We start from the raw sequence: 27,237 nt of genomic DNA, 5'->3' as shown, positions 1-27,237 counted from the left end.
ATCAATATCCCTGAGTACTCAGTCACTTCACAAGACAACCTGTCATGTCAACCGCATATACATCAAGATACAAACCATATACCCTCACCACGGATAGGGTCAGCGAGGCTGACCCACAGGGCCTACGGAAATAAAATAAAGATAGTGGACACTACCAACCGGATAAGAAAGGAATATCCAGTCACCCCGCAAGGAAGACAAGACGTGTTAACAGAGACAGACCATCATCCGATGAGAGAGAAACATGCACAGGCCCAGACGGCCAAAGAGCTCACCAGTCATAAACATGAGTGGGAGTGGTTGAGGCAAACAGAGGCAGCGAATGAGTCCCCGAACCAAACCAAGATGGTCTTTTCAGATAGCGCCTCACCATCTGGTATACATGACTCTGAACAGGAAGGCAGTGTTGTCCAGGACCAGACAAGACAAAAGGAAGTACAGCTGATTGGAAACCACCACGAACCTGAGCACAAGAAGACCACGCGAGAGAAGCTGATTGGAAACCACCACGAACTTGAGCACAAGAAGACCACGCGAGACGTCTCGCAATTACAAAGATACACTACTGTAACAAAAGATGTTCTTGTCAAAGCAACAGAAAGCCATACAAAAGAAATGGAGATGCATCTTCGTAGCCCAAATAGGCGGCCTGCAGACCCGTGTGGCTGACTGAGGAACCATTAAACATGTTAGACGCTAAAATTATTTTGTCAACAAGGGGGAGATGCAATCGTGTGATTCAGTCCAGTGTTTCAACAAAACGGAACTATAAGAACTACAGAGGCTGACGGAAGACGACCCACCCGCATCGTGAAACCGTAACGAAACTGGAACAGATGGAGACTGCCGCGGAGAATGAGCCCGACAGGCCATACCGTATCACTTCATCGAAGAATTCAAAAGAAAGACAATTTCCTGTTTGCCGTGGTGTATATTATTTTGTTTTCTTTATCCACAGAGGGGGGAGATGTAATGATGTTGATGCAAAGTGCCCAGTGACCCAACTGGTCAGGCACTAGGACCGGCCCGAGTGAGGGACGAGGGCAGGCGGAAAGGGAGGAGCTGGGGACCAAGTGGGCAGGAAAGGGCAGTATGCTGTTGGGACTTGAAGAAGAAGGATGACTAATAAAGAAGGTCCATGACCCTACCCCACTGTGTCCGACTGAGTTATTGGGGCTGGACATGACAGCCCCTAATTTGAGTATGTTCATTTAGACATCTAAATGAAGTCCTCCCACTGGGACCTCATTTCGAGTGGTGATTTGGATTCAGGTGCAATCATGTTTTTGTGCTTGATTTGAGGTTACAAGATGTGTGAACTTGGCACACGCCCAGCATTTCCGCCCCTTTCAGATTTGCACAGGACAAGTCTGGTGTTCGAACTCCACTGGCAGGGTAGCTCTCACTTAGGCGTCATTAACTGAGAATGAGTGCGGGTGGTAATCCTGGCACGTGGAAATACCGTACAGTGCAGCAGTGGTGTTTGCAGGGGGCACAACACTGCTCAGCAAATTCGCCCAATTGTAGTACCCCTTGTGTGATTACTGAGTCATTCCGGAGCTGCTCTAGTCCACAGCCTGTGTGCATGCACACTGCCTAAGCTTTGCAGCTGACAAACGGTATCAGCAGAGGAAAACATTGGTTGTAGCCGTGGTGCAAAGCATAATAAATAAGTCGCACATTCAGTTTGCAACACACATAACCTTCCTCAACAGGCTGGAGATCAACTATCAAATCACAGCTGCCCCCTGCTGGACTCTCTGAGAAAAGGAACTTTTTTCTGTTACTTCATACTTCATTAATAACTCCCTTATTTTTTTCCAAAGCAGTTTCGTTTTTGTTACAATTCTTTTAAGTCTTTTGCTTTTTAAAGATTATTCTTTTTGACTGAACTAGGTTTATTCTTTAACTTGCTTCCTAACTTTTGTTGTTCGGATGTTCTGTTACACATTATCAACACATGGACCGCCTCAAATGATTTTGTTGCCGCTCTGGGGCCGAATTATGAATGCGGCTTACTTTCCTTGTTTGCGCCAAGGCGCACCTTTCAAAAGGTGTGCCTTGTGCAAGCAAGGAAAGTGCGCCGTATTCAGTGCTTCATTTGTTAAAATAAAGGGGCAGATTTATGACGACTGGCGCATCCCTGAAAATCAGCAGAGATGCGCCGTATAAGATGCATCATGCGAGTTTACCCTTGCGCCACCACAGATGCGCCGCATTTATAATGCGGCGCATCATGGTGCAAGGATAAACAGATGCCTGACGCATCTCCCGTCGAAAGGGTGGTGCATTGCTGGAGTCGTGTCGCAAGCGTGACGCAACTCCAGCAATACTCGTGGCCTGCCCATACACAACGTGGTGCGTCAAGCCTTATGCCTGCTTCAAGCAGGAGCAAGATTTTGACGCAGCGGCATCGGAAAAGTGACTGAGAGAAATCTTGTAGATTTCACTTAGGCACTTTTCCAAGGCGTTCCTGCGCCGGAACACCCACCCTGTGCCGGAACGCCCACATGAAACCTGACGCAGGTTTCATGTGGCAGAGGGCTTTACATCGTGACGCATCTCCCTAGATGCGTCACGTTATAAATCCGTCGCAGCATGGCGCTATCTTTACGCCACTTCTGCGGCACAGAAGTGATGCAACAGCGGAGCAAAGGTGGCGCATGGGGCTTGTAAATCTGCCCCAAAAATGCCATGGCCCTCTTTAGGAGGCCACTGCAGCTTGTCCCACCCATTCCCCTGCCAGCGCTTCTAATGTAATGATAGTACCAACACAACTACTACTATCAAAGTCTTACAAGTGCGACAATTCAGACTAATCCAGGCTCCAAACGCTATAATAATGGCTTGTGCAGCAGGTATTATTCATTCTTAATGTACATTGAATTAATAAACAGCTGTTGTTGTGTTCATATCTAATTTAAATAAACAGTGCCACCATGTGGTAGACGGTCATTTAAGTGATGGTGCTCAGCACCGGAAACCACCGGCTCAAATTAAGCACTAGCCATATTAGAATGTACGCACAGCCCCCAGGGCAGCCTCAAACTTGCGCTGTCCTGGGGGCAGTGCATTAGTGCATTCAAGTGACATACAAAGCAGCTGTTTAAAAGCTGCTTGTGTTTCACTGTGCAGGCAGTAACCCACCTGCACTTTTAAGGGGAATTAGAGATTTCCTTGCAGGTGGGTGCAGTGAGTAACTGTACCCACCTGCAGGGCAATGTCTGAGGGGTTCCACCCCGTTTCCCCCCTCCCCCTTCCCCCTCAGGGCTACCTTTAAGTGGTGCACTGAAAGTGTGCCACCTTTTTTTAGTGCACTTCCAGTGCACCTCCTAAGGGCATTTGCCTCTCCGCCCATGTCGGTAATATGGCTCACGAACCGAGGCAAAGTGAATCCCTCACTTTCATGGGGACACGCCCCCATGCAAATGAGAGAGCGCCACGTGTGATAGCGTTGCTCAACGTGCGCCAGCGCTAACAGTTTAAAGAAAGGACTGCACAAGTGTCTGCGGCTCCTTCTGTAATACCATTGTGCCCCAGGGACGTTTAAAGCGGGCACATAATACGGGCCCAGATCTAGAAACATACCACCTGTGGCCACCTTTAGAGAGTTGATGCACAGCAGGCGAGTCGGAAATTCTGTCAGATGTTACATTTAATGTGAATTATATACATTTTAGCAACAATTATCTCATATTATAGTTCTCATATATCATGTTACATTAGATAGCACATATAGCTGGGATCATAAACCCCTATTTCTGCCTCACATTCATTTTTAAATTGACAGAAATACTGATGATGGGAAATGCTTTTATTGCTTCTGTAGCTGAGAGATTACGCTGTGCAGGAGCCGGGCCATTCCATTTCTTTAAAAGGGAGAAAGGCGGGGGGACAACCCTGTCATTTATTCCATTGTGTTGCACCTTCTGAGACATTCTTTTTCTAACTCTTCTGTGTTGGTAGAACAAATCATATTTACTATTCATAAGATACCCCATTAGTTCCGAAATGGTAATAACATGTGAAAATTAAAGTTAAACGTTTCTCCTGGATTACGTCTGCAGCTGAAAAAGAAAGGAATAATAAACATGGAAACACTTAAGAGGGTGTTTTTCAAAGGTCTGTTTATCAGGTTTTGAACTGTAATCATAAATGGAACTATTGGGCTCTGGGCTTAGTACGAATACAATGTTTTTTGGGCGATTACTAAATATACCACTCCGTACATCTCTATTTTAAATGGGTCACAAATGTAGCAGCAAAGGAAGAACGCAAACAAATTTGTTCTTTCATGTTTTTTAATAGACTGACAGGCATGTGAACATTGTGTAGTTCTCTCGGAATAAACAGTAGGCATAGCGAACAAATGTTTTAGTTTTCATATTATAGTTTTTAAAACTTGGACACTGGTGCCCCCTTCAGTATGTCTAAAGTTAGTACATTTACTCGTGCATAGTAGACGCTTTATAGAGGTCCTTGTTGTCTTTTTAGGTCGAAGCCGACCAGTTGAGGATTTAGGTAACAATCATGCTGCTACGGAAGGCTGTAGGATGTTATTTTTTTCTGGTACACAACAAACTTTAAATGGTTGTAAATGAACTGAGCAGATATTTCAGAATATTCAGAATTAGTGAAGCACAAATGAAGGACTTTTTTGGATTTTTCTGGTGTGTGGTCGAAACAAATATTTTAATACGATCAAGATAAAAAATACACTATGTGAATACTGTTCCACACATTACTGTTTGTGCGTGGTATAATTGTATATCTGTTCATATATAATGGTCATTTCAATTGAAGCTGTGTTCTCTGTAATGGCAGTGCACTACCACACCATGCAGACTCCACTTTACACCACTCCACTCTACTCTGCACCACTCCACACTAGGCCACTTCCCTCTATGCCTCTCTACTCAACTCTACACCACTCTACTCTATGCTAATGCACTCTATGCCTCTCTACTGTACTATGCACCACTGCTCTCTACACCGCTTCAGTCTAGGTCACGCCAAACAAATCTGCATCACTCCACTCTACAACACTGCACTCTATGCCACTCCACCCAACTCGGTACCACTCCATTATATGTCAGAGCACTCTATGTCAATCCACTCTATGCCATTGCATTTTATGCCAATGCACTCTGCTCTGTACCACATCACTCTATGCCACTCTACTCTATACCACTTTAATATACTCTGCACCACTGCACTCTATGCCACTGCCCTCTACGCCACAGCACTCTACTTGCACCATTCCACTGTACCCCACACCACTTCACTCTACTCTGAAACAATCTACTATGTGACACTGTAATCTACGCTGCGCCACCCCACTGCACACCACTCTTCTCTACGCCACTCGACTCTACCATGCACCACTCTACTCTATGCCACTGCACTTTAATCTAATCAATGCACTCTACACCACTGCGCTCCATGTCAATGCACTCTACACCACTTTAGTCAAAACCAGTGCTCTCTATGGCACTGCACTCTCCACCAGTCTGCTCTGCACCACTCCACTCTACGCTTCTGTACTCCACTCTACAACTTTCTATGCCACTGCACTCTATACCATTGTACTCTATATCATTGCACTCTGTGCCACTCTATTCTACTCTGCACCACTGTATCTTATGCCGCTGCTCTCTTCACCCACTCTACTCTGCACCACTCTACTCTACTGCACTCTACAACACTCTACTCTACAACACTGTGCTCTCTACCACTGAACTCTACTCCACTCTACTCTGTGCCACTGTACTCTACGCCACCAGTGCACTCTACACCAATGCGCTTAACTCAGTACAGCTCCACGCCAGTGCACTGTACACCACAACTCTATTGCACTGCACTCTACCCTGCACCACTCCAGTTCACCCTGCACCACTCCACGCCATTCCACTTCACTCTACTCTGAAATAGGTGCACAGACATAATATCGACTCCAAAATATCGTTTGGACAGAATATCGAGTTTGAAATATCGTTTGGACAAAATATCGACAGGACAGAATATAGACAGCCAAAATATCGTTTTTAAGGTGAGTGAAGTAATATCGACTGTAAATAATATAGAAAGTGAAAATATCCAAGTATATAATCTAGATAGTAAAAAATATCGTTTTTTAAATAATATTTAATTATTTATAGTGTTTTTTATGTTATAATATGTGTGAAAAGTGTCATTTTATGTTATAATTATGTTTAATTAATGATTTTTTTTTAATTATTGTGTAATTTTATTCTGTAGCTGGTTGTGGGTTTATAGGGGAATAGGGTTGGAAGTAATTTAATTATAATTAATTAAATATGTAAATTTATTAATTGGTAGTAATAATTAATTAATTGGTAATTAAATAATATTTGTTAATTATTTAAAATTTAATTGGTAATTAATTTAATTTAATTTATTAATTGCTAATTATGTAAATTAAAATAATTTATTTCCTGTAGCGGGTTGTGGGTTTATAGGGGAATAGGGTGGGAAGTAATTTAATTATAATTAATTAAATATGTAAATGTATTAATTGGTAGTAATATTTAATTAATTGGTAATTAAATAATATTTGTTAATTATTTAAAATTTAATTGGTAATTAATTTAATTTAATTGAACAATTGCTAATTGTGTAAATTTAAATAATTTATTTCCTGTAGCGTGTTGTGGGTTGATAGGGGAATAGGGTGGGAAGTAATTTAATTATAATTAATTAAATATGTAAATTTAATAATTGGTAGTAATATTTAATTAATTGTTAATTAAAAAATATTTTTTAATTAATTAAAATGTAATTGGTAATTAATTTAATTTAATTGATTAATTGCTAATTATGTTAAATTAAAGGGGTATTTTTAGGGTTCAGGGTCAGTTTTTGGTTTTTGGGTAAAGGGGTATTTTTAGGGTTCAGGGTCAGTTTTTAGTTTTTGGGTAAAGGGGTATTTTTAGGGTTCAGGGTCAGTTTTTAATTTTTGGGTAAAGGGGTATTTTTAGGGTTCAGGGTCAGTTTTTAGTTTTTGGGTAAAGGGGTATTTTTAGGGTTCAGGGTCAGTTTTTAGTTTTAGGGTAAAGGGGTATTTTTAGGGTTCAGGGTCAGTTTTTAGTTTTTGGGTAAAGGGGTATTTTTAGGGTTCAGGGTCAGTTTTTAGTTTTTGGGTAAAGGTATTTTTAGGGTTCAGGGTCAGTTTTTAGTTTTTGGGTAAAGGGGTATTTTTAGGGTTCAGGGTCAGTTTTTAGTTTTTGGGTAAAGGGGTATTTTTAGGGTTCAGGGTCAGTTTTTAGTTTTTGGGTAAAGGGGTATTTTTAGGGTTCAGGGTCAGTTTTGGGGTAAAGGGTTTTATTAGGGTTCAGGGTCAGTTTGGGGTTTTTGGGGTACAGGGGTACAGTGTAAAAATAAAGTAAAATTAAATTTACATTAAATTAATTTAATGAAATGAAATTAAATTATATTAAATTCATTTTAAATAATTTAAATTAAAAAAATTATGATATACTTACCAATACTTACGTTGTAATGGTAGTGCGTTGTAAAAGTTGCGTTGTAACGTCATATATCCACTGTTGCACTCTTTGGAGTGGGAATAGTAATTTTAACCCCTACGCTATCCAACGCTTTCCCTACTGTTGCACCCACTGGAGTGGGAATAGTAATTTTTACTCTTTTGTATTTGTACGTTAATAATATTGGCTATTATTTATTTAAATTTTGTTACTATATATATATATGTTTTAAGAAATTTTTACTTTCATTAATTATTTAATTATTAAAAGTTATTTTAAGTATTGTTAAGTATATTTTAGTAATTAATTTTTTATATTAATGTAATTAAACATTGTTTTTATTAAAGTCGATATTTTTTACAACTATATTTTTGTAAACGATATTTTTAACTCGATATTTTTGTACTTACCTGTTTGTAGATAGAAACTCGATATTTTGTCTCTCGATATTTTGTCAACGATATTTTTGTTGGTCGATATTCTGTCCCTCGATATTATTTCAGTGATCCTCTGAAATAATCTACTCTATGCCAATACACTCTGAACCAGACGACGACACTGCACTCTACGCTGCTCCACTATACTTTGCACCATTCTACTCTGCATTCTAAACCACTGCACTCTCCAACAATGCACTCTCCACCACTTTACTCAAAACCAATGAACTCCATGCCACTGCAAGGTACGCCTCTTTACGCCATTGCACTCTACATCACTGCACTCTATGACACACTATTCTACTCTGCACCACCATACTCTACACCATTGCTCTCTACACCACTCTACTTTTCACCACTCTGCTCTACACCACTGCACTCTACACCACACCGCTGCACTCTATGACACTCTACTCTGCAAGACTGTACTCTCCACCACTGAACTCTCCACTACTCTACTCTGCACCACTGCACTCTACTCTGCACCACTCAACTATTTGCCTCTTTATGCCACTACACTTGATACCACTGCACTCTACATCACTTTAATCTACTATGCACCACTGCACTTCATGCTACTCTACACCTTTGCATTTTGCCCTGCACCGCTCCACTTTACACTGTACCACTCTACTCTACAATACTCTTAAACAGTCTACTCTACTCCAGTGCACTCTACTGCACCCTGCGCCACTCTATCACGCTCTACACAACTTTATCTATGCCACACCATACCACTTTGCTCCACTCTACTCTACTACTCCACTCTACGCCGCTCTACCCTACAGCACTCTACTGCACTGTATGCCATTTCATTCAACTTCACTAATCCACTGTATGCCACCCCTCTCTAGGACAATCTACTCCGTTGTACGCCACCCTGTTCTGCAAAACTCTACTCCATTCTGTGCAACACCCTCTACGCCACTCCATTTTGCTCTTTGCCACTCTACTCTATGAGTCTCTGCCACTCCACTCCACTCTACCCTACACCCTTCCACTCTACTTCCTCCACAACACTACGCCACTCAACTGTACGCCACTCTATGGTACTCCACGCCACTCCATTTCACTCCACTTTACAACACTGCACTCGACACCATTCTTCTTTATGCCACTAACTTTTAGCCATGCTGAACAATAGCTGAATTAATTACATTGAATAATAATAGGGGTAAGTACATAGGTACGTACCGTTGAGTCAGGTGTTTCACCATTTTTGTACACACACCATTATCAGTAATTCCAAAAGCATGGCAAATAATTGAGAACATAATATGCATATATTCTCTGCCAATCCCCAGTTATATAATACTACTGACAGCCAGTCTTCCTCAATTTATGGGTGTGCGCTTCATCTTCATAGTTGCATTACCCTTGAATGTACTCCATCTTAAACATGCCTACCCCAATCGATACACAACCATAACTTTTCACGTTTGATTCTTCGCAGGCTCCCCTGTATGTTCAGGCCTTCTCAATTTCTTTTCCTTTCCTCAACATCAGTGTAGATTTTACATATCCTGAGAGTCGCCCTAATATATTTTTTGAGCCTGGATACTAATGACTGTCCCCAGTAAGCCAAGGTGAGATCCGAGAAGTATGTGTACGTCGCTTGTGTGACTGTAGATACATATGCTTACCATACTCTTGCCATCTAGTGTTGGGCTTGGATATTTGCAAGTTATATTTCGTCTTCATTGGCACCGATACCATGTTAGATTGTTTTTTTCCACCATCGGGTTCAGATGTGCACTGAGTGGGCCTCGAGGACATTGAGCACCTATTTTCGTGGGACTTGTTTGGTTACTCAGCACCACACTGTGTTCAGCTCAACCGAACATCTGCATCGTCTTCCTTCGGGCATACGCAGCCTTCAGAGGCACCATGATCACTTTTGACGTTACAAGACTTTCAGCACATCTGCACGACACAAGCAGGATGGAGACAAAGAAGGGCAAAAACGGGAAAAATACAGAGTAAGATGCCATACTATCTGTGTACCCAGGATCTAAGACAACTGCCCGAACCTGATTCAACTTAGGAAAGAGCTGTGGACACACGTCTGTTAAGAACAGTACTTCATGACAGTAATATTTCAATCCTGCTCTCAGAACACAGATACCGTTCAATCACTTATTAACTCTGTCTTTGCCTTTGACCCTGTACAGACCACCGCAGCCTTTTTACTGGGATTGTGCTATACAAATATCGCATTCGTAGATACATTAAAAATATGTATTTTCTTTGCAGGGTGCCTATAATGGCAACAAGACCAGAAGTCTTTTATGAAAAATATATTTATCCTACATTGCAGTGACATAACTTCATCAGTAGCGGCTCGCACCGGTAAGAGTAGTGAGGCGGTGCGGCGGGGATTGGATAAGTAATATTAAATAATAAATAAAAAACTCTTACTTTGCAATCGTTGCATCGCCTATGCGGCGAGCGCAAAGTAAAGGGTTTTATCATTTATTTATCTATTTAATATTACTTATCCCATCCACCGCCCCACTACTCTTACCTGTGGGAGTTGCTACTGAACTTCATTAAATCAATTCTCATAAGACAAGAAGTGGTACACATTTTCTGTTTTAATTGTTATACTTATCCCCCACGTTTTCACCATTTTGTAAGTCTCCTAGGTACTTGGTATAACTGGCAATGCATGGTATTAATTTACAACGTGTCATTTAAAACCAAAAATACCCACGCACCCAAATGTCTTGACTATTTATTCCCAAGCTTGTGCCTAAGAACTGTTGTGGTAGACCCTGTGTATTCCGTCTGTACTCCTCTCTTAACTTCACTTGATATCTTTACAGGGAACGCGTTTCAGTCAGGCTTTGTATGGATGATGCCTGAAGTAATTCTGTTTGAATATTTTCTGGCAATTAATCAAAAACTTCTATTTGATGTCAATAGGTTTGAATGCACAAAATCGGAAATGCCATTTTGATAGATATTTTTTTGAGCCCCTTAGTTTAAATCTACATTTGGTTCAAATGCCATACTTTCACTCCCACCTCTCCTGCTTAAATTGTCCTTACCCCCTTCCTCTTCATCATCCCCTGCTGAAGGCTATGTCAGACTCTAAATCTGTCTGTTCTTCTAGCCTTAACATGGTACCTGCTCCCTAACCATAAATGTCACCTAACCTTAAACCTGTCGCCCTGCGCCTTGCCCATATACTATTAAATCCCACTTTTTCCAGTGTATCTCCCTTCTGTTTGTTTTGTCACTAATTGCTTTTTCAAACCATATGCTATGGATCATCCTGTAATTCAAACCAAATTATTCAAATGAGTCGGTTTAGACCCCAGCAATGCCATCCATTGTGTGATTATTATCATTTATTGTGTTCACAGGTGAAACAAAATGTTCTTCCATCTCAGTGGCATCATCAAACGGCAACAGCAACTCTGAAGATGCAATTAAAAGCATCCTGGAGCAGGCGCGGCGGGAGATGCAGGCCCAGCAACAGGCTTTGATGGAGATGGAGTCCAGCGGCAGGGCCAGGTCCATCCCCACACCTCCCCCTGACCGCTCTGCACTGATGGCTGCCACTGCTGCTAGCCAGAGTGTCACCCAGGTCTACATCAAGCAGGAGGACAGCGTGCTGATGAACAGCACCAACATCAGCTCCATGCAGACGCCGCTGAGCGTGCTCTCCCCGGCAGCCTTCGTGCAGAGTATTATCCGCAAGGTGAAGTCAGAAATTGGTGATGCTGGCTCCTACTTTGACCAGCATTGGGCCTCGGAAAGGAACATGATGAGCAGACCCTACACATCTGTCTCTCCATCCTTGTCTTCCTCTTCTTCGAGCTACTCGAGTATGGTGAATGGCAGACCCTGGCAGCGGGGAGAAAATGGGGAGAGCATCTCCAACGAGGAAGAGGTCATGCTAGGGGAGGAAGAGCTGCACAAGATGGCAGAGGTGAAGTCCGAAGGGGGGAGCTCAGAATCGCAGAGCGCGAGCCGCCTGTCGTATTACCCTGCCTATGTTCCGAGAAACCTGAAGCCAACCGTTGCCCCACTGACTCCAGAGCAGTACGAGCTGTATATGTACAGAGAAGTGGATACCCTGGAGCTGACAAGGCAGGTGAAGGAGAAACTGGCCAAAAATGGAATTTGCCAGAGGATCTTCGGAGAAAAGGTATGGCTACCAGGAGTTCATTTGTTTCCATTGATGAAAGCCAAGCATGGAAACTGGCATGTGATTTGTGTTTCAGATTTATGTGATATAAAACCGGAATTACTCATATAAACAGATGCCTTGTGTTAGATCTAATAATGTGCATGTAATGTAAGGTTTACAATTCTTATTGTGAAACAGTTATGTCATGCTGACCTAGCACTCACATACAACTTTCCACCAAGTTGCCTTTCAAACATTTTTTAATCTCTGTTTATTAAGCTTTTATGTATACAATCTCTTTGTATACACACATAGTTGCCTTTCATACATAAAGCTGGAATGTCTGGTGTAAACAGCAATACTGCCATATATGGGTAGAAAAAGCCTAAATCAAAGGTAATACTGCACTACTAGATTGCGGTAGCATCATAAATCCTCCAGGATATTCCTCTGTTCTCTTCCAGGGGATCCTCATCAATAGTCATAAGCACTGAATATTCCCGCCAACGTGCAGGAATATTCAGTGCTTATGACTTTGATGAGGATACCCCTGGAAGAGAACTAGGATTACAGGTAAGTAACTTATCCTTCCTCTTAGTTTAGGTGCCCTGTCTGCCCCCCTCTACCCCCCAAGGTGAGGTACAAAATGGAGTCAGACAAAAAACAAAGCTTGACGTTCCCAGTGGAAGCGGTGCTCCCTGTGCTCCGAAGCCGCAGATCTGGTGGAGAGTCAATAGACCCCTTGCCTGCAGCCTTTTCTGGGATCCCATTCAGGCACATCCAGGAAGCATTTGTCATTGGTATGAGTCACTGACGCTTTGAAATACTCTTGCATCACCCCTCTCCGCAGAAACTCAGCTGACCAGTAGCGGCTGGCAGGGAATAGGGTGAAAGGGGAACAAAATGGAGAAAAAAAATACCAGTTACCTCTTCTGGCGGCCGCATCTCTCCTCCGCTTCTCCGGCATGTCCTGAAAGCACAAAGGCTCCCCTAAGCCAATCACAACGCTGCAGTGCAGGCCTACAGCTGACTCAAAGTGTTGTAGGCCTGCCATGAAACTCTGAAATCCCAGGAACATTGGTTGTAATAGAACCCATTTCGATTCCCAGTTCATTCTCAACAGATTACAGTCTGACTTCTTTCTTGCCTTGGAATTGAAACCACGCTAATATGTGGCAAGACACAGTGGCATAGCAAGTGTGCCATGGGTGTTAATGAAAGTAAAGATAATTGCCACTGAGTCAGTTAGTAAAAGACAGTCATATTGGGGCGAGTAAGATCCTCAAACTGCTGGGCCCTTACACCCCTGCTGCACTTATAAAAATAACGCACCTGTTGAAGGACTCAACACAGTGGACAGTGGCTCCTTGGTTGTAGACCTCTTGCCAGTACTCCACATGGTGCAGCACATCATCTGTCTGCACCAGTGGTCCACAGTGGACAAGGCCACACACCAAGCTTGCATTGCACAAGAGCATACATGCCAACCCTCCCGATTCAGGCGGTAGATAACCGATTTCAAGCCTAGCCTCCCGAATCCTGCATGCAAAAACCCGATTCCTCGGTGGGCTTCAGACTGCAGGGACTGGTCTTGTGCGACTCCGATAATTCACCTCCACTAACCCGCTCCTGCAGGAAAGTGCACAATATTTTTATCACTCTCTCTCTGTCTGCCTTAGCGATTTCTCTGTGCTCCTAAAAGGTAAGGAAACAACGTATATTTGCATTTCTGCTATCTGCTCCTGCAGCAGCACACTTGCAAGTCCCATACATGCCAGTAGTCCCGATGCAGGCCGCAACCATTAATGCATTCTCTTGATTATTATAAAAGAAATCTCACACTTTCCTCTTCCAAAATGCTGGCACATATGCAAGAAGTGCCCACCCCTACATTACCTTTCTCCAGCCTATTGACCTGTGGATTCCTAGGGGAATCCACCCTTTTGCCAGCGAAGTTAAGTGAAAGAGCATTTGCATTTTACGCTATTTGACCACAGCTATCTCTAGATGCTGCTCTACTCCAAAGTCACATCATCAGAAGAAGGAGGTTAAAATAAGAGCTATCAACAACTGAACTTTTAAACAGTAGAGTTTATTCGCTCACTATGTAGGGAGTGAAATGTTTTTTGGGCACACTTTTTTTTTTAATCTCCGTAATATAGAGTCCTGGTCGCATGCTAAGGGTAATTTCTTGCTAAGTTGCAGTGCCCTGACAACATATCAAGATTTCATTATGGCCAAACTAGTAGCTTCCTTCTAGCCTCCATATCATGGGTTGTTTTTCTAAGACTCATATTTAGTATTAGAGAGATACTGCTAAGTGACATCTGTGACTGCCTTGATGACACTATGGTGCTTTCTTCAGGCACAGATTCACACCTATACTGAGGACATACAGATCTCCCTCTGTGCCCCATGTGAACAGAAGCAGTTCTTGGTTCCATTCAAGGTGTTTGATGCAAGAGTAGTAGATGAGGCAAAACCATCCCAAATGATATGGTTTCCAAACATGTATTTTTCCCCTAGTCCAACCTCAAGATACTTGAGACTCTACTGAAACCAGCCTTCTTTGGTAATACTGCCCAAACCAATGGAAGTGAAGATCAGAAACCTTGTGGGTTTATGGAACAGAGACCCCAAACTATACTTATGTAGATGCTGGTGTCCAGTGCTCTATCAACCAAATCAAACTCCTTAAAAACCGGTCTTTTAATTCTGCCGAAAAAGACCCAATGTTTGATGGAACCATGGTGGAGTAGTAAGTAAAAAGATTACACAAATTACCAAAGTTTGCACGGAAACATATGCTTAGTCTTAGTAAAAGGCCAACCAGGCTCATACCGCCTCTGTATACTCACTGTGCAAGCCAACATGACCTTTAAGATCGTCTGACTTAAATACTGATACCTGTACCACTGTTCCCACATCCACTCCCAGGTACAGTTCAAGCCTTTACATTCTCATTAACGAGCACATGCAAATCTTCTGCTGTAGTTCACAAAGAAGTGCAAATGTAGAGGGGACAGAACTACTCTTCCATTCCTCCTCGCCTTGGAACGCTCATACAGAGAGAGGCCTTTGCAAGCATATACAGAGAGAGGCATATGCAAGCATATAATCTCATATAACTCACTGAAAAGAAAAATGATCCTTTACTGAATCTTTCTACAAATGTTGTCCTCTGGAGAAAACTGCTTTGCAGATGAAGCAGTTGGAGAAAGTTCAATTCAATCTCTGTATGTTTGCCAATAAAGTAACTGACTAACTTGAAGTACCATTTATGCTAAAGAATATGCACTGTATGATGACCTGACCTTTTGGAAGGCGGTAACCAAAAAATTACATGATACTCCACATGCTGGAAACCTTATTGTTGGAGGTGATTTTAACTTACCGATGGATCCAATTTTGGATAGGAATTCAGCTTTTCAGTTTCGTCCTCCAAAATCCCATAAACAAATGCTTAACATGTGTTCCCTCACTCAGCTTCAGGATATATGGCGGCTTCACAATCCCACTGGTAGTGACTTTTCTTTCTTTTCTTCGCCTCACTCTTCCTTTTCTCGGATTGATTATCTACTGGTTCACTCCTCGCTTGTTTCGTCCTCCTCCTCTCCGATTATTCATCCTATTTTGATTTCTGATCATGCGGCGGTTACTTTTTCTTTATCGTCTTTTGCTCCTAAATCTGGTGCCCGCTCTTGGAGATTAAATACGGAAGTTTTACATGACTCTGTTCAGGTTAATGAATTCTCTAATGCAATTGAAACTTTTTTCCATGAAAATGAAGGTTCAGTTTCTTCCCCAGTTGTCCTTTGGGATTCCTTTAAATGCACTTTCCGTGGTCAGGTTATTAAATGTATGTCCAAACGGAATTCTGATATTAAGAAAGAGCTTATTGATTTATCATCACAAATAAAATCTTTGGAATCTGCCTTTAGACAATCTAGAAATGCATCCTGCCTGCAATCAATAAAACAATTAAAATACAAGTATAATACTATAGTTACCAAACGAGCACATATTGGAGTACAAGCGCAGAAGTCCAAGAGATTACTGTTGAAGAATCGGGCTGGGAAGATTCTTGCAGCTACATTAAAATTTCAAGATTCCTCATTTAAGTCCTCTCAAATTTCATCTATTACGGACCACTTGGGTTCTAAAAAATTTAAAACGGGGGAAATTCTTGGTGTTTTTCGTGATTTTTATAATAACTTATACACTCCTTCTAATCAAACATCTTTTGAGCACTGTCAAGATTTTTTTAAATCTATTCCGGTTAAGATGGCTTCAGATGAAGCTCGCACTTTTTTAAATGCCCCGATTTCCCCCGAGGAAATTGTTTCCGCAATTAAAGCGACTCGTTCTGGCAAAGCCCCGGGCCCTGATGGTTATCCTATTTTGTTTTATAAAACTTTCCTCCCTGTGCTTCTTCCCAAATTGCAATCTGTCTTTGATTCTTTTGTTAAAGATGGGTCTGTCTCTGGTACTGCAGCTGAAGCCACTATTGTAGTGCTTCCGAAAGAGGGGAAAGATCATTCAGATCCCAAAAATTTTCGTCCTATTTCTCTTCTCAACATGGAAGCTAAGATTTTTGCCAAAATCTTAGCCAAACGTTTGGAATCCTATGTTCCCCATCTTGTCCATCCCTCTCAAACCGGGTTTGTAAAGGGTCGTCTTGCGCGCGATAATATACGCACTTTTTGTCATATTCTTGGAGCAGCTAAACGATCTCAACTCCCTGCCGCGGCCTTGGCCCTTGACGCTGAAAAGGCCTTTGACAAGGTTTCTTGGCCGTTCCTTCGTGCTGTCTTGTGTGCTCATAATCTTGGTGACGCCTTTATTAACATGGTAATGTCCTTATATTCTCAACCTAGAGCCAATATCAGAGTTAATGGTGCTACTTCGTCCTTTTTTAATCTTCGTCAGGGCACGAGACAAGGTTGTCCTTTATCTCCGCTTTTGTTTTTACTATCTATTGACCCTCTTCTCAGATTGTTTGAGTTACACCCAGATATTAAAGGTTTTTCTTTTGGATCTCACTGTATAAAAACAGCTGCATATGCGGATGACGTTCTTATTTTCTCAGACGATATTGCCTTGGCAATTCCTGCTATTTCCGATAGCATCTCCCTCTTCTCAAAGGTTTCAGGGTATACCTTAAACAAAGATAAAACGGAAATGTTCCCTTTGAATGCTTATTGTTTTCCGTCACATATGGGCTCTGCGGGGTTTAAATGGCAGCCTACACACTTAAAATACTTAGGTATTTATTTCTGTTCTACTTTATACGCTACTTCTGCATATAATGAGTCTCAGACTCTTCTTAAAGTGCGTCGTCTTTTGGATACATGGTCTCCGAAACACATTTCTTGGTGGGGTCGCCTCCAGACTCTTAAAATGATGATCACACCCATTGTTAATTTCGTATCGTCCATGCTTCCGGTTAAGTTATCAGATTCCTTTTTTCGTGAGCTGGATGTTATGACCTCCAAATTTTTGTGGAATGACAAACGTGCTAGAATTGCTTACAAATTCTTGAGACGTCCTTATGATATGGGAGGGTGCAATTTTCCTGATTGGGGAAAGTACCAGACTGCCTTTTTGGCCTCTCAAGGTGCTCTTTGGTTTTCTCCTTCTCATCTTCCTGTCCCCTCTTGGCTTTTAATAGAACAAGAATTAGCTTCTCCTTTGCCGACTGCCTCTTTTTGCTCTACTTCTACGTTACATATCCGGTTTTCTCGTTCTATCATTCTTGATACAATTGCTGCGGTTCGGAGTGTAGATAAAAAAGTGGCAATCCCCTTACATAAAACTAGGTGGTCGTCTATTTGGCGAAATTCTAAAATTAAACTTAACATTACTCCTACTCTTTTTGATTATTGGGCGGCTAAAGGGATTTCTCTTGTTTACCATCTTTATGGTGCTAACAATGAGCCATTACCCTTTTCCACCCTGGCTCAAAAACATTCTTTGACTAACCTAGATGTTTATACTTTTCTTAAAATAAAAGTCGCAATCGCTAAGGTTCATCTGCATCCTTCCTCTTCTACCATTTCTCTTTTTCATATATGGACTAAATCTGGTCACGTGGCCTCCAAAATATATAAGTTTTTATCATCTGCTAGTCTGCCCACACATACGGTGACTCAACAAAAATGGTTACACCATTTTGATCATGAAGTCACGGAGCATATTTCTTCAGACACCTGGCAATTGATTGGTAAATTCTCCCTTCGGAATAAAATTGCCCCATCATTAATACAATCTAAATTTTTCTCTATCAACCTCCTTCATTGGACGCCGGTTCGTCTACACTCGCTCAATCTCAAGGATGACAATTTATGCTGGAGCTGTGGATTGCTGAAAGGCGATTTTCAGCATATGTTTTTTGAATGCGCTCTTCTTCAACCTTTTTGGCACCTCATTCATAAACATCTATCTCTCATCTTTGGTATTGAGTTCCAACTTTCATTTCCTTTAATCTTACTGGGTCCACTGGCTGCCCCTGTTCCTCTCCCCTTGGCTCCATTGGAGTTACAGTTGATGGATCTCCTTTTGACGGTTGCGGTGAAAGTTATACTTATGGAATGGAAATCCTTTTCCTCTGTTTCCTATCATACATGGTGGGCTTGGGTATCCTTTTTGCGTAGTGCTCACACCTCCGTTGATCAATCTCACTGTTCTCCTTCTATTTCTAGTAGGGTCTGGGAAGCTTTGGATGTTTATATGGATTTGTCATCAAAGAGGTTGATTGCCCAGTTTCCTTTTGATGTACCTGTTTGAGTGGCGTATGGAGCTATGCATGTTTGGTTAGTCCATTGGGAATCCTTCTTTCTCTTTTTCTTCTCTCTTTTTCTCTTTTCTGTCCTCTCTCCCATTTCAGTTCTTCTCTTGTTCTTTCTTTCTTTCTTCTTTCTATAACCTGATATCCCTCCCTGCCCCCGATTCTAATAATTGATAGTGATACAATTGTTTATCGTTCGAAGAGTGGCCTTTACTTTCTGAGTTCATATACCAGGTTACTGTTCTCTTCGAATGCATTCTCTTAACTTACGCTTTTCACTTAGCCTCTGATTGTTTTGTTCTCCTTAGGTCAATTGTATCACTTTTATTATAATATGTACTACCTTTACTTTGTCACTTCTTTATAAAATAAAATACTTTGAAATCAAAAAAGAATAATAAACCCATACTTACCTATAAAAAAAAAAAGAATATGCACTGTATGTATCCTCCATGTGCACTGACAGCTCTCCTCAAATTCTCTCACTTTGTTGCATGTTGCAGTATACACCGTAAGTGCGACAAATGTCCAGACGTGGGTCCCATGACCACTGTGTCATGTGACTCAAGCTGCACCTGACTGTGTAGGCCCAGATAAGCCAAAACCAGTCTGGAATTACTTGCGTTCCCATCTGGAGGGTCTAGCTAGGTAGTTCGGGCTGAACTGTTCCTACAGGAACACAACAATGACTGATTTACATATGGATGGTTTCTGTCTTGAGTGACACAGTGGGTGAAAAATGATGGACTAGAATGCTGCCTCGAGTGATCATCAGTGGCTGAGATTAATTCAATATTTTTTTACATCAATTTGGTACAATTTTCAGGCAAGCTACATGAGGTCTATTTTCTGACAGCACATCTAAATGGGCCTCATTAATATAGTCCGTAATTATCCTGAAAAGGCGTTATGAATCCTGCCCTTCTCCACCAACATAGGATATTGTTGTGTTATTATCTTTTACTTTAGTAACTTTTTTATGAAGCTCAGAAATATAAAAGGCCTGAATCTGCCTAGGTGGAATTCTTTCTGGTGATCTATAGGTTATGCACAAATGTCTACAGCAGGCTCTCAACTTGCTGTGTATTGCTCGCCTCTTTGTTTTTCTCAATGAGATGCCCTAGTTGGCACAGGTATGCCAAGAGGTATGTCCTGTAGCTTTGTGTGCCAAAGGGACGAAGCTGCACCTCAGCGCTGAGGTATTGTAAGTCAGGAATACTCTTAAGATTGTCAGCGTTCAGGGAGCCTTGCCTAGAAGTTCAAATGGACCTTCTCTTTTAGGGCAGGGCCAAGACTGATTGCATATGGTTGTTCAATTTTGTAATTGCACAGATAGGAAGAAAACACTATGGGGTGCATTGGTGCAATGCATTTAGGCCTTCATTTCTAGTGGCTCTATTTCCAGGAGCTGAAACGACCTAAACATATATTGTTACTACATGGTGCAGCTTTCCCTTCCACCAGTTTTACATCCTGATTCCAAGTTCTAGTCAGGGATAACATACCATTTCATGTTTACCACAGGTGAAAACTGCATGCTTTCCCTCATCCTAAGTTGTAAGCTTTGGATTCCGTGTCCTTTCTTTATCAGACTTACATTTTGATAAGTGTTACCTATCAAAATAAATCTGCAAGTAGGAAAACATTCAAGATAAAACATAACAGTCAAATCACAGCTCCCTAATAGTTTGTTCACAATAGCAGGTTATAAAACTATGCAACCAATGCAATGCAAATTTTGAAGCTATATTCTTTTGTGCAAAATAGCAATTACAACGAGATTCCTAAAAGTTTGATAAAAGACAACCTCATTATAGTTTGTAAAAAAACTAAGATCCTAGTACATCTAGAACGACAGTAGAGGGAGTTTAGGAAGTGTAAAACGTATTAAAATACATCATAATATAATCGAGAAGGTAGACAAATTCCAACATGAAAATAAGGGGAAAAGGAAGTGAGAAATGAAAACGTCCTTCACCACACATGGCAATTGCTAATTATTATGGCTTATACTGGCAGGAGAGTATGAAACCATGTTTTTCTTTTGCAACTTAGGTGATGCCATTATCAGAAATGCAGAGGGAACTCTCTAGGTGTTGTTTGTAGATAAGCCGAGCAGCTTGCAGAAATTTGGACACCCTAATAACTACAACTTCCCTAGTGTCAGACCTCAGTATCCTTATAGTTTGCACGTAATGCCTGACACCTAGAAGGTGGCATACTGGTATGATACACTTCTTACGGGGAGCCCTGTAAGTGGTACAGAATAGTAAAAAATGGTGAGGGTTTCAGAGACCAATTTGCAAACAGGACACACTGTGCTCAACCCATGTATTTTCCCCAGCTAACGGTCAAAACCAAGAATAGGGAGAGACCCATATCTAAATATTAGGTATAGCTGTCTTAGAAGGAAGCCTTGGATAGTATCAAAGGAAGCTTCATACTTTGGGATCTTTTCCTGATCAAGGAATTGATTGCTCAAGCTACCTTTCTTGCAATTCCTGACCTCTCCACCCCAGATGTATTCCCTACACATATCCTTAATTGGCTTGGGATTTGAGCTGCTTTGTCGGGGGTATCCCAAAGAGATTGGAGAAGCCTAACATATACAACATAATTTTTATATAGGCCAACCATGGTATTCTTAGATGGCCCTTGGTACTTCTAAGTTCCCTAAGAGGGAGTCTATAGGGTTTCAATTCTTCGGAGGACCATAACCTATGCCTAAACAGAAAGGGTCTCTGAAGCACAGTAATGGGGATCGGGTATGATCCCAAATCTTATAACAAGGGAAGGCGAGGCGTGCCTTGTGGTAGGTTGGTTGAAAGCCTAAGAAATCTATTTTCAGCCGATGTGAGTTCCTTAACACCAGTGTGGCCCCAAAGTTCAGAACCGTATATTGCTGAGCTTTTTGCATTCACCTTGTAAATTTCTGTGGCTGGGGAAAGAGTTTTGGATTTCAATTTCCTTACCATCTTAAGGATTGCTTGCTCCTGTCTCCTGCTGAAATTATCTGTTTGAACCGTCCAGTTAAAATTGTGGGTCAAATTCACCCCGAGATAGACAAAGTCCTGGACTTGCTTGAGGGGTAAATTTTTGACAAAGATTCTTGCCCGTGTTTCCCTATATGGGTTTAGATGCATGAATTTAGTTTTTGTTATATTAAGCTCTAGACCTCTATCTGCACAAAACAGCAGGACGCGATTTATAATGGCATGATGTCCTTCAGTGGTTTTATACATTTCAAGGCCTTTTTAGGTTTCGGCCTGGCGATCTGCGCAAGCAGTTCGCGCAGGCGAAAACTTTTGTCAGAGTAGTATGGCTGTGGTCCCGCCCGTCTCTTTCATTGGCTAGCTCCATAAATGGAGGCTAGCCATTGGAAGAGACATCTGTCCGTCATTCACGGACCAGATTCGTGGGCGTTCCCGAGATTTTTTCCCTCTTCGCCCGTCATGATTTTGTCATGAAGTTGTGGGCGTGTACTTTTTTTTTTCTTTTCACCAATGTTTTTCTTCATTGATGACCTCGTCCCTGTCCCGCGTGGTTGTATCCTGACCACCTTCTCGCCGTCCGTCCCCCCTCCCGTTGTCCTTGGCTTTGGTCCCACCCCCCCCCTTCGCAGATCACTACAGTCGACGCTTGTTTACAAATCTGGTCAAAATGGCGAAGGGGCGGCTGCGAGGTCCGTGCACAGCAGGTAGTCCCGATGTCGAGGTCAGGAAACCCCAGGTAAGTCGGCCGGGCTTCGGGCAGGAGGGGCCGAGCTTGGAGGTACAGGCAGAGGGCAGGGCTGTAGTGTGTGTGTGTGTAGGGTTGTATGCCGCTCAGCTGAAAGGGATGGCTTCGGGCTGGCAGTCTGGGGTGTGCAGGTTCGAGTTAGGCGGCTCTGAACCTCCCTCATAGCGCTTCCGGGATCCTTCACTGGCAGCTGCTGTTAGATGGAAGAGTAAGTGAAGGGGTAGCGAGCCGTCCTCCGGCATAATCCGATAGTGTAGCTCTCTCCCTTGGAGGGGTGCCGGCAGCTGGTATGACGGGCATAGCTGCAAAACAGGCTGGCACTGCGCGCCCAATCACAGCGTGAACGGGCTGTGTGTGCGCTACGTGCCAGGCACTCGAGCTGTCGACGATCAGAGGGAGAGGCTGGCACAGGTCTTGATGATGGGTGCCCGGACCCCACGCCTCTGCCCAGGGCGGCATGGCCTGCGGCCATCAGCTTCTAGCTGCCTCTGTATGTTGTAATCCCCTTTAATAAAACTCATGCTTTGCATCCCCTTCCCGGGGATGCCCTCCAGTGTGTCACCTCAGGCGCTCTGTGCCCTCACTCCGACCCTACTACTTTAGCACTCTCTAGTCTATTTCTCCTCCTACCCTCTCACCCTCTCTCTCTATTCCTCACATATCTCTGTGACGCTTTTCATCTCCCCTTCTCTCGCCTGCATCCGCTTCTTTCCTGAACCCGTCACGTTTCTTTGCCCTTTCTCTTGAAAATATGATTGTTCGTGCCGCGTCTAGCGCACAGACGCCCCTTATGCGGCCACGGCTGGCGCTGTGTCAGGAATAAGATAACATACATGTTTGTAGGTGGTCGCAGGGAGAGCAGCTCGAAGGTTCAAGGCCGGACTGGCCGTCCTGTGCCGGGCATCGGGCGTTCCCGGGGGGCCTGGAAGGGTGGGGGACGCGCTTGTTACTGGGGGGTGGTTTTGTAGCACTGCAGCAGGTTTTAAAGCGCCGCAGAGTTCCTCGTAGATTCAACAGTTTCCAGGCAACAAGAAAAGTGTCAAGATAACTCCGTGATGAATGTTCCTGCTGGAGCGAGCAGAGTTTTGTCTCCTGGCAGCGTTGACTCCTCTAAGGTAGCACAGAGGGTTAATATCCCTGCTGCTAAGAGCCTGTACAATAGAGACCACAGAGCAGTATTTGATGTGCACAGCTCCGTGGGTCACTGCTGTTGTCACAGAGGTCCTTTTGTTACTGTGCAGTACTTGTTATAATCGTAATATTGGTTACAAAAGTTGTTTTTTTCCCCCAGTGTTTTTATTATCCTAATTTTGATAAAAGGGTTTACTTGAGTAAAATGTATTCTTGTTAGTTTGTGTGTGAATGAATGCATGTATATACCTGGATTTGTATAGTGCTGCTAATCGGACTAGAGGGTATCCAGGCGCTGTCCATAGGCACGAGGGGATTAAATGATTTGCCCAGAATCACAGGAAGTTGCGCCAAAAAGCCGAGACTCGAACCTGGATCACCCGTCTCCGAAGCCGGCAGCTCTGGCCCCTAGCCGCACCCTCTCCTGGTAAAGGCCACCCTAACCGCTCTGTTTCATTCTGAATGCTGAGGTTGTGATTTCCCCAGAACAAGCAGCAATGCCTGCCAGTCTGCATGGCAGGGGAGTCCTGTCCCCTTTGTCTTATTAACCTTTTCTATGGACTGATTTACACACGTTTGCGTCATTGTCTCTGTTGTTTGTGATGTAAAGTGCCTCGACACCCTACGCTGTCATGAAAGGCGCTATAATACAAATGAAATTCATGTGAGAGGGCTTATGGAGTGATGAGGGGCACTGTTAGAGGGTGACAGGGAGGGAACATTGAAGAGTCCCAACAAGGATTGTTGTATCCTGGTGCACTGTAAAGTATTACTATGCTTTAAAATCAAATACAATTGAATATTTAATGAAGAATGTGTAGTAGAATGCATCGTTTTTGCCATTATTTGCCCCAATTTTTTGCGGGGAGGTGGGGGTGGCAGAGCACCCTAAAACCCTTTGTAGTGGTCCGACTCGCTCGCTATGCACCATTTAGAGGCTGGTCTAACAAAATTTGTATTCGGGGGGAGGGGGGCATGGAAATGACAGGCCGTACACCCCGGATAAGGACCCATATTCTCATCCGTATCTGAGCTGTCTCCACCCTGCTAGGGTCCAGAAAGAGAAACTGATGACGCAACTCTTCCGCAAACATTCTACCTCCCAGGTGGAGCCTTGCCCCCCCCTTCTCTGGGTGTCTCAATGTAGTGCCCACGAGTCCTACCTCAAGGTGCGCGCTCCTGGTTCTGCGCTCCACTGCTCTCTAGCGCAGTCCGTGCTCTACAGATACACTCCATCAACTAACAAATTCTGCGGCTTACACTACTTTTTATCACTTTTAGACTGACATGCAGTAAGGGCGTGGGCCCATGGGTCTATTTTACATTTAAAAAATCGCGAATTCTAAGAAATCGCTTTAGGAAATACAAAATGGAATGTACTAAAATTGCGATTTCCTAATAGTGATACCCACAGAGTCGCAATCACTATTAGGAAATCACTATTTTGGAAATTCAATCGATTATATGGGCCTTAAACCTAATTTTTTTTTTAAGAGGTGCAGTTAAGTACACCATTGCGGGAAACAGTCTTTACAACACTTTTTTTTACAACACAGGACATTTACCACACATTTTTTATCACAAATGTATTTGCAATGTATATACCATTATCACGCATATAAGGTAAAGATAAATGTATGTGTGTGTGAAAATATATATTTATATCTCTCTCCAATTAAGGTTTAGAGAGGGGTAGGGGTCTTGTGTGGTACGGGTATTTCTAGGGTTAGGTAAGGGTAGGTTTAGGGGTGGGTAAGTGTATTTGGCAGAGGTATAGACAGGTAATGGTATTTTTATGGGTCTTCGGTGGTGCAGGTATTTTTAGGGGTGAGTAAGGGTCTTGTGGCATAAGGTTTTTTTTCTGGATGGGTAAGGGTGTTGGGTAGAGGTGTAGGGAGGTAATGGTATTTTTAGGGTTTAGGGGTGGGTAGGGGTATTGGGTGGTAAGGGAGTTTTTAGGGTTCAGTGGTGGGTGGGGGTCTTGGGTAGGAAAGGTGTTTTTTGGGGTTTAGGGGTTAGTAAGGGCATTGGATATTTTGGGTAGGGGTATAGGGAGGTAATGGTATATTTAGGGTTGGATAGGGGTATTAGGCGGTATGGGAGTTTTCGGATTTAGGGGTGGGTATGGGTATCAGGTTGTGAAAGGGCTGGGCTCTGTGTGTGTTGGGGCTCTGTGTGTGTTGGGGCTCTGTCTGTGTGGCTAGCTTTTTTTTTAGGTGGCTGTGTGTGGGTGGCTCTCTGTGTGGGTGGCTCTCTGTGTGGGTGGCTCTGTGTGTGTGTGTGTGGCTCTCTGTGTGTGTGCGTGTGGGTGCAAATGCAATAGGTCTCGCATTTTCGAGAGATTAAGCTATTGGCATTGTAAATGACAATGCCATTTATTTATCCGTTTTCAAAACCAACACATAAATACAAAATTTGTCATTTACAATGCCAATATCTCTAACTTTTACAAAGGCGAAACCGTTGCATTGTAAATGCTTGTTGTTATTTGAGAGCAGTGTCGCCTAAGAGGCTAGGTTTTATTGTCTCAGGACTAATGGACCAGTTACCCCTCCCAGATCTTGCTTAAGATCATTATGGTCAATGTATACCCTTTCTAAAACTACCATATCCATCATGTGTGGGCAGGTCCGCAGGAGCAACAAAATGTAGTCTATTCTAGATGTTTGGTTTTAGGTTCGTGAAGGTGTGAGAACCCTCATGATCCGACAGGGATCTACCATTATACGCTCTTAAACCTACCCTCAATGAGATACCCAATATTTAGGTTGCTAGAACCGAGCTTATCTTGATTTGTGGGATGCTGAGTTTAGGTATTTGCCGTATGGCATCTTCCTCTTCAGTTAAATCTAATTCAGAGTCCAAAGGCAAGGACATATTTTCTCCAAACACTTTCTTGATAATGGAACAGATGTGCGGTCAGAATCCACCAACAGCAGCATACATGCTCCTGTATTACCAGCTGCGTTCATCCTGCAGAAATAGGTTTAGCACATTCCCACATCCGCCCCCAACATTGACTGCACTGGAAAACGTATTGCCGGTCGATCACGGCCGTAAGCTGATCACCCATATATATAATATGACACAGAGCGAGTCCCCACTAATCATCCCTGAGGCTAAAGCAGGGTGGGAGGCAGAGATCGACACAAGTATCTCAGACGACCAATGAAAGTCGATCTGTGGACAGCTGAGATTGTTATCCTCCAACTATAGGCTAAGATTAATTGACTTTAAATATATACTTCGCCTTTATTGGACACCGACACAACTGCATCCAATGGGATTGAGACCTGATGACTGCTGCTGGCGATGTAGGAACTCACAAGCTAATTTCCTATACAAGGCATGGCATTGCCGACCAGTAGCCAACTTCTGGCTACGCACACTACACTGCATAGAGGCGTTTACTGGGCATAAGCTACCTTGCACGCCGCTGGCGGCGTTCCTGGGAGACAGCACTGATATCCCGCCCAAACGCAAGAGGCTAACTGCCATGTT

General features: G+C 42.9%; 1 protein-coding gene across 4 annotated transcripts in view; it reads left to right on the top strand.

Moving 5' to 3' along the window:
- CUX2 (cut like homeobox 2) overlaps positions 1 to 27,237 on the top strand; it is an 854,685-nt gene that overhangs the window by 781,794 nt on the left and 45,654 nt on the right. For all 4 annotated transcript variants that reach the window (XM_078667470.1, XM_078667473.1, XM_078667472.1 and 1 more), the window contains one exon: positions 11,311 to 12,098. In XM_078667470.1, the coding sequence (XP_078523596.1) occupies positions 11,311 to 12,098 (788 nt within the window). The remainder of the gene's footprint in view (positions 1 to 11,310; positions 12,099 to 27,237) is intronic.

Source organism: Lissotriton helveticus, chromosome 11, assembly GCF_964261635.1.
Source record: "Lissotriton helveticus chromosome 11, aLisHel1.1, whole genome shotgun sequence".
NCBI classification, from domain to species: domain Eukaryota; kingdom Metazoa; phylum Chordata; class Amphibia; order Caudata; family Salamandridae; genus Lissotriton; species Lissotriton helveticus.
Note: the sequence above shows the minus strand (reverse complement) of the source record. Positions and strands in the feature narration are given on the sequence as shown.